General features: G+C 42.6%; 1 protein-coding gene across 2 annotated transcripts; it reads right to left on the bottom strand.

Moving 5' to 3' along the window:
- Positions 1–357: 357 nt before the first annotated feature.
- LOC126385158 (high-affinity choline transporter 1-like) lies at positions 358–6632 on the bottom strand. Of its 2 annotated transcripts, none has more exons than XM_050036729.1 (5): positions 6503–6632; positions 3218–3361; positions 2857–3022; positions 1683–1900; positions 358–1197 (listed from the first exon to the last, which is right to left on the bottom strand). In XM_050036729.1, exons 4-5 carry the CDS (start codon positions 1842–1844, stop codon positions 676–678), a joined length of 684 nt encoding a protein of 227 aa, XP_049892686.1. In that variant the 5' UTR covers positions 1845–1900; positions 2857–3022; positions 3218–3361; positions 6503–6632; the 3' UTR covers positions 358–675. The 2 variants fall into 2 exon arrangements, with proteins under 2 accessions (XP_049892686.1, XP_049892687.1); XM_050036730.1 differs by lacking the exon at positions 6503–6632 and adding an exon at positions 4282–5362.
- Positions 6633–8900: the final 2268 nt, after the last annotated feature.

Here is an 8900-nt window from a genome sequence, read left to right as displayed (position 1 = left end):
GCTGTGAACACTGCAGTCTGTTGATTGGTTAATAGAGGACGGTCACTCTGCTCAGGGCTGAGCTGTGGCTGGTTTTGAGGCTTGTGTTGCCACTGTTCATACCGTGGAGAGTTTTACATATATTAGTAAACTGTAACTATAAAATGAAAGGATGCTTTGCTGCCTCCTGCAGCAGCTTGAGTCTGAGAAAAACTTACTTAACTCACTGGGCCGACTGCCGGCAACTTTTAAGGTGGAACATTTGTAATTGTAATGTTACTCAATTCATGATTCACACCTTAAATTTCACTGTGACAACTCACTTTAGCTTTTATATGACATACAATTTTAGTAATGAGTGGATCTTCAAGCGTTTACATATATATATGAATTTTGACCGGGTAATGTAAGCGGCATATATCCCAATCCTGGCGATGGAAACGCCAAGTGGACCTAGGGTCTAGGCACCATGTCTGAAGGATTACTTTTGGTTCCAAATGTACCATACCAGACATGTTTGGTGGACACAGGGCTTTATTGTACCTGCTGTGGTAGTTGTATCTTGAAATGGTCCGCATCAATCAAACCACAAGGAATGTAGCTTTGTAACAATATGTCATATGAGAAAACAGTTGTTTACATATCATACACAACTCACTCTTAGAGCACCAACAGGCTGTATGAAAGTGTTTATGCTTAGAGCAAAGGGGAGTCTGTTCGACATTCAGTCTCCTCTTCATCCGCATCTTTTCGGACCGGTGCCATGTTATGTGTGTTTGTGTCCGTTTCAGCATCATTTACTCTTTTCAGCAGCTCCTTCTCAGACAGCCACACAGCAAGGCGTGAAACTACTAAAATAGCCCCTGTGGTGATGAGCATGATGGCAGTACGAAAAGGGAACAAGCGACGGAAGTGACCGTCCTCCCGTATCTGGTCCCACGGCAGGGGCAGCACGTCAGGAAGGCCTATCGAGGGTTCTCCAACCAGAGCTCTCAGCAGTATCGCCAACACAAAGCCAAAGCAGGCCCCGTACTGGTTCACCCACCGAGATAAGTAGAAGGTGCAAGTCACCTGGGGAGTCGTCATTGAATACATGACATCTTCGCTGATGATCCAGAACAGGTGGATTGAACTCGATGTCATTGCCAGGCATGCCGCCATCATTCCACACAGGAGGATCGACCCCCTAACCACCCAAATAATCATTGCTTCTGATGCCTGAAATAAAGGAAATATTTAAGTTAATTTTACTGAACATAAGTGTGGTATCACACTGCTGATTTTTGAGCAAGGGTGCAGGTTTGCATATGCATAGTAAGGACATGTCCCTACCAATATTGTGGGAGGACAGAATTGTCCCTATCGGTATTTTAAACAAGTATTTAACCTCTGTAAAGATGGCCTTCCAATAAAACTAGGATATCTATGCCGCAGAATGATGCAAATACTTTTGAAATTGGTGCTACAGAACCAGAAAAAAAATGAGAAAGGTGGAAAACCTAAAACTACCAGAATGCACTGTGCCGCAACATTCCCGCTGGTGGATGATGTAACAACGTAAACGATGGCAGCCAGATGGCAAGGAATGATCTTGAATCATAGGCAACTCAGTCACCAAATCTTGGTTTATATTTGATTAATGCAGCATAGTATAACCGTTCAAAAGAGACAGATGTATGAGTAGTTGTCATGTGAGATGTTACCCTTTTATAGATGATGTTCTCAAAGATATTTCGACCCAGTTCGGAGCCAGCAGACAGAAGTGCAGAGTCAACTGATGACATCACAGCAGCAGCAAGTGCTCCCATACCAACCAGCGAGATGTAGAAAGGGCAAAGGTGCTGAAGGGCAATTGGCAAGATCATACCGGCTTTGCCCCGCTCATACGGGCTGGGTGAACTGTAGGTGGTCTGGTTTCAATCTGACAGATAGAAAGCACAGGTAATTAAAACAAACCTATGACTTTGAGATTTTGTAGAATACGTCAGCAATTAAATATACATAACTGTGGCCACATACAACACGTAGTTGAGTTTGAACCAGGGGCAGACTGGAACAAAAAAAAACCCATCCCTGACATTTTGGTCCAAATCAGACAGGGTTTTTTCAACATATGGAGCACACAAACTAAGTCAGGGGTCACTTTTCTTTATTCTCATGAATTATGCACAAATTTCTGTACAGATTTGTCTTTTCTGCATCGATTTATGGTAATCGTCGCACTGCGCAGGCACGTCACTTCGCAGCAAGTTAATTAGGAAGATAGAAACGCTTACCATAACGGCCAGAAATACGTCCTCAAACCTCTGCTCTGAAACACCTTGGCTACTATGACCGACAGCACAACAACGCAAAGCTGCAGGAAATACACCCTACCAAAGCCATTGAGGTCGGCTGTAGAGCTACACTGACTAAACAACCAAAACTGGATTTTAATTGTGGACAGCTGCAACTACAAAGACGTAATGAAGCTTGTGGCTGGATGTGTGGTGGATGAAATGTTGTCTATCGGGCAAAGCCTTGGGAAAATACCAGGTACAAGCATCTGAAGACCCCCAGGTACAGAAAACCCATCTAGCATTCGCTACACTTAATGGCGATTACCCTGACCCTGACATTCACACAGAGGCACACATCTGAATTTTGGGGAGATAAGCAACTACCAGTTTTACGGAGTGTAACGGAAAGGTAATATAAGGATATGTCATTAAGCTAGTTTTCTGTCTCTGTCGAGTAGCTGTCCATTACAGGAAACAGCACTTTAAAATGAAAACTCTGTGCTGGAAAATCACTGTACTTAAAATAAAGTGTGTTTTTAACACACTTGACATGTTTGTCAGTCACTTGCAATCCATACAGAATGGACCCGCAACCCACCAGTCGGGAACCATTGGCTTAAAGGGTCTGCCCCAATGATGAGTGATGGGATGGCGAGGATTGGGCATAATACTGCTCCAGCATAGCAGGTGATCTTAGCTTGGGCGTCCGTGGCTGTGGACAGGATTCTCTGGTAGAAGGCCTGATAGCAGAGCCCTCCAATGGACTTGGAAAGAAATGAAGATAGGATTTCTTAGGTTGCTGCAACGGTGTTAATGTTGGTGAAACTTTGCTGCAACAGTGTTTCAAAGTATCAGCATCAATAATGAACGACATTTATGTTCCTATATAACAAAAGTTGAACTCTTTCTTGATCTTGCATATTTACTCCGGAAGAAACGAGTTACGAGTGTCCCATTACCAGTAGCAATAGGTCATCTACCCAGCAACCTGCGTCCTTCAGCTCCAACTTGCCGATCCATGGCTTCTGATACAGCTCGGTTACTGCAGCAACAGTGATGTTTGTAGAGGTCGGGCTTGACAGGATGAAAGGCACACAGAGCCACTGAAATAAGGAGACAATCAGATACATAGTTACTAATACAGTATATCAGTCTTGCATAGCTCTATAGATACAAAATAGTACTCACATCAACAGAGGTACACCAGCTACTGTGTCATGTAGATGTAACTGCAGCTGCACTAGCTTTATTCAGCTCAAAACATTTGCTAATCAGCATGTTTACATGCTGGTGTTTAGCAGCTCTAATGTTTACCGTGTTCCCTGTTTTAATTATTGTACTTGCATGCTAACATTTGCAAATTAGCACTAAATACAAAGTACAAAGTGGAGCCCTGCCGCCAGCAGGGTTATAATCGTAAAATATAAATGACGATAAATGAGGTACAGAAGAGCAAGGAAATACAGTAAGAGCTGGACGGAGCAGTGAGTGACAACCCCAACAGTACTGTTTGCAGTGGAAACGCTAGGGTCTAGGTACCATGTCTGAAGGGTTACTTTTGGTTCCAAAGGTACCATACTGAAAGTGTTTGGTGGAAATGGGGCTAAAGAGACTTACGGACACCTTGCAAAATACTCCAAACATCTTTCATACTTTCTGCGACAATAGTTGTCTCCAGGATCATATTTTGCCGTGATGACACACAGAAACACACAAAGACTCACAACTAGCCAACTAGGTCGGGGTGAAATTTCAGTTTTCTTTTCAGTTTGGTACTATTAAAGAGTTCAGAGATAAAGTTGATTCCCAAATTTAAGATTTAACATTATGGTAATTCCTACGTCGTTCTCAAGCCATGTATTTTTTTTTTGTGAATATGTAGCTACATACTTCTGAGACATTATACTTGACTCTAACAAAAACAAACAAAAATAAATAAATTTGAAAAGTCAAAACTAAAATAGAATAAAAACTAATTTCAAATTCAATGCTTTGAATTTTCCTAAAAATGTAATGTTTGTACCAAGCTGAAGGCCATAAAGTTGAGCTGGATGACATCAGTATACGCCACAGAGTACAGTCCGCCCAATAACGTGTATATAATAGCCACAGCAGCAGAGACGCTCACAGCCAGGGAGGAGGAGATATCCATGATCGTAGACCACTTCAGCATTACCCAAAATATAGCCTCCTCCCACCCAAGTGGCTGCAATACATCAGGACACACACAGGCAGTGAAAAAGAAAAGGAATAAAACTAGGTCCACCCACTGAAAATGAACTGAGTTAAATGAACTGGTGCAGTGTACGTCCAAAACATGTCTGCTTAGAGCGGGATGATTGCTTGGCCTATGGTATTGCTGCTTGCAGCTTTCTCGAAAAACGCTTATACTGTACACTGCACTTCCTTGAGTCTATTCCTTGGCTATAGATTAATTAGCTAACTATAGATAGGAACACCACTAGGTCATACCTACGGCTGGACCATGTATGAAATGCTAGACTATGGCTTTCAATTTGAAATAAGAGGTGGCAGCATTCACACAGTTACAGACTTTCACTCACAGCAGTGGATGCTGTTCAAAAAATACAAAAGTAAGTACATGCTTGATTTCTTTCAAAAACACGGGAGGAAGGCAATGAGCAACTTTAGAAGAAATGGCCCAAAAACCAACAAGAAATTGTGGGGAAAAAAGTTTTAAAAAAATTACTTGAAAATTAGTAATAAAAAAAAATACATCACCTGGGAAAAGGTTGCTTAAGGAACAGTGTCAACATTTAACAAAAGTGATGTTACAAAATTGGGCTCCTTTATAACACCAACAAAACAACTGGCTTCAACTCGATAGATTTTCCTCACATATACAACATGCTAATATTATTAGCATAAGCCTATAACATTTTTTGTTGCATAAATTAGCCTAGGAGCTAGCAGAATTTTCCTTTACTCATATGAAACCGGGATAAATCACACAGAAGATTTAATATGCTATTTTGTGGAGGCTTTACACTGTCCTGTTTCTTATCTGTGAGTAAATAAAAGCTTCGTTTTCACTGAGGGGGCGGTTTTTAGTTCACAAAAACAAACAGGAGGGCTGCGCCAGCCGACATCATCATCGTTACTTTTACCTGTCATAGTAAAGATGCTGACGCCATCAGGGTCTGTGTGGACAGACAAACAAAAAACTGTATAGACCTTTTCATTTTTATATCTTCACTCTATTATTTGCTGAGGGTGAGGCTGAGGACAGGTCCTCTCAATACACACACACTTCTGGTGGGTCATAAGTGATGATTCAGAGGGATTTTATAGGAAAACCTTGCACTATATGCTTTTAAGGACACCTACCAAGGGTGAAATGAGAGATGTTTTTGATGCATGGATGTATAGGTGCCTACACCTGAACTTCATTTAGTATCTCTCAGCCTGGCAAGCTGAGAGATACTAATTTGCAAATGTGAACTCTGTTTATTATAATAAAGTTTAACAAAATAGACAGACACTCTGTGAATTAATGTTTCATATTTGATGTTGTAGAGAAATACTACTAATAATTACACTCCTGCCCTGTCCTGACACATATATGCTCTGCACATTATGATCTGATGCACCAAGAGGCTGAAGTGAGATCAGCCTTTTGCGATCATCAGTCACAAAAGTCAATGAGAGAGTCTCCGGTAGCTTCGCAGGTATCCTAGTAACCTCTACTGACTTGTAACTGGACCTCCAGCGCCATAAAGTATCAGCAGAGAAAGAGCTCAGTTAACTTTGAGGATCAGGTTCTGCTGTAAACAAACACTGTTTGTTGGTGGTGCTCCGTTGTACATCATTTAACTAAGGATGAAATATCGCTGCATGCCTTGTTACACGCAGTCTCTTGGAGTTTTGATCTCAGGCAATTTAACCGGACATCAGAAACATTATGGGACAACTGGGTGCCTTCCTCGGTGAGCAGCAGCACAGTGTAATGGAAAGAGAGGCCTCAGACATGACTGATGAAAAAGGCTTGACAGGAAGAAACCCAATGGAGAGTTTCAGCCTGAGACTCAGAGACTGGGACTCAGTGGAAATCATAGCCAGAATAATGGATGCTTGGACTACATTTTGTTACACGTATTAAATGACATTCTGGATATCTGTTTGTGTTTCAGAGGAACACCAGAGCTTTTAGGATTTAATTACTTTCCAAGACATAAAAAGATGGAAGTGAAGAACGAGAAAGGTGTAGTGGGATTAAGCGTTACCTTGAATTTAGTTCCGTAGCAACAAGACATGGACGACCTCCCAGTCAAGTACGCTGGTCCGTCTTACCCAAAGATCACCCTGTCACGTAAAACTCTGGACGTCTACCTCAAATTGGTGCTGCTGCTGCTGCTGCAGGGTGTGAAGCGAAATCAAAGTTTAATGCAACATTGTCCTATAACGACAGAATTGGGCAGGTTGCCAAACTTCTCGTCTCAGGCAGGATCCTCTTTCTTTTTTAAGCTGCCTATCCCTGCAACCCAAGGACACACTCGGCGTCACAAGGTGAGATCAACATTGCAAAAAGATTGGCAGATATGTGTACACAGATGAGTTTCAGTAGTAAATAACTGTGGTGATAAATTCATTCTACAAATCAAATTTATTTTTATAAATTTATTTTTTGGCACTATGTCAGTTCTGCTGCCCTGGAATGAGAAAACGAGACATCAGTCAAAGCCATGAGGAGATGCTTGCTGTTTTTAGCACTCTTCTTTAAGAAGCCCTGGTGATGTATTGGTGGAACAGGTCTCATTCCTACTTTAGTTACTCTGCAGGGATGCACTCAAAAAGTGGTGTGTCTGTAATCAAGAAGCAGTGTGGTCACTCATGCTCGTTGATTATATACAAGCATTCACACGCCCAAACAAGCATACATGTATAAAATAATCAAATTCAACCCACTTATATCAGCTTTTCTTTTCCCTCCAGCTGTCACTGGCTGATGGAGACAGAACTTTGCCTCACTGGATGGTGTTTAGGCAACAGATTAGCACTCTAGCTGGCCTGGCTCTGACTGAAGATTGTGGGATATACCACCTTAAAGTGTCTGATATTGAAGAGCAGTGTGCTGCCTACTTCTACCTGCACATTCTAAACAGAACACTGACTGACAAGGACCAAGCAAGGTAAATATGACAGTGTTTTTTCACTCTACATAATGCTTTTCATTCACCGTATCGGTGTTTAATTGGCTCTTAGAGATGACAGTGTTAGTCGGGGAAGACAAATGTTGATGCAATAATTTCATGTGGTTTGGTCTGTGAGTTTTAGCGGGGCTCTGTAGACCCTTTTAGGGCCGACGTCACAGTGACGTCAGTTTGTTAGCTGGAGGCGCCGACGTCACAGTGACGTCAGTTTGTTAGCTGGAGGCAAAACACGACCCTCCACCACAGGGCTGTGGGCTACACAGGAGTCTAAAGATGTCATCTTGTTGTGTTATTGGGAGCCAGAATAGAAGGAGTCATGGCTCAAAACTCATGGCGATCATCAGAAATGCTCACATGTGCAGCGCACACTTCATATCAGGTTAGGGAAAAAGTATTTACTGTTGTAGGGATGAATAACGTCATGTGTATTAAGGGTTATCATGTCCACCTCATCAGAAACTGGGGAGGTATTAAGATGAATATTGGAGGAAACCGTTCAAGTGTCGTCCTCCTTTGTAAGATTAGCATAGTAATCAACCACACAGCTTCCTGTGACATCATCCAGCCACTGAGTGAGAGCATACAGGTCGGCCAGTCTGGTCCTGTTGGTCAGTGTTTACTTATTCAAATAACACTCGTGGTCTTGGAGAGTGAGTGACCTGACATGGTGCGTTAGTAAATTTGGTCTGACGCTCTACACTAAAATGAGAGCGCTGTGGGTTGAAGAAATGGAGCGTTATATTTCTACATGAATTAACAAACGGTTAAGTTAATCACACATTGACTCTGCTCGGTGCTCTGCTGTTCTGTCTCCCCAGACAGAGCACCGAGAGGATGACCTAACGGTACATTCAGACAGCGCTCCAGCACTCGGAATGAATATTTCTGAATGCACCACTAGCATCGTCTTCCCCCACTGTCTGAAACAAGCCAAGAGAACTTGGTAGCTAGCACTAGCTAATGTCTATGGAGAATTGTTTTGCCTCCAGCTAAGCCCTGCTCACCAAAAAACATAATACTGTTTACTAACAGTCAAAGGGTCTAAACAACATTCAGTTCACAGTCTGATTCACACTGACTGCTCACCAGTGCTTAATTTGTAAAATTAGAAGTAGGGGAACACTTTGAGCCTCTGAGAGAGCAGTGTTCCCCTACTCCCGAAAGTGGGGGAACACTTTTTAAAGCGGCACCCGAGCCGCCTCACTGCGCAACTCCGAATGGAATGGTTGTGACATCTAGTGTTGTNCTCTGACACGCCACATACCTGTGTGCCGCCACGGCTCGGTTGTGCAGGTACTACTGGGCAGTCATGACGCCAACAAAAGAGAAAATTAGGCTACTGGACCTGGAGTCAGACTTCTCTGTCGCCGGTAAGCCGTTATCTTGTGCTGCGAAGCCGCCGTAGGCTATTTGACCGCCGTATTCCTGTCTATGACCCCCGTTCAACCCACAACTGGCAGGATTCGCCTTT

The sequence above is a fragment of the Epinephelus moara genome, chromosome 23 (assembly GCF_006386435.1).
Source record: "Epinephelus moara isolate mb chromosome 23, YSFRI_EMoa_1.0, whole genome shotgun sequence".
NCBI classification, from domain to species: domain Eukaryota; kingdom Metazoa; phylum Chordata; class Actinopteri; order Perciformes; family Serranidae; genus Epinephelus; species Epinephelus moara.
The sequence above is the reverse complement of the archived record's forward strand: the minus strand, read 5'-3'. Positions and strand labels throughout refer to the sequence as shown.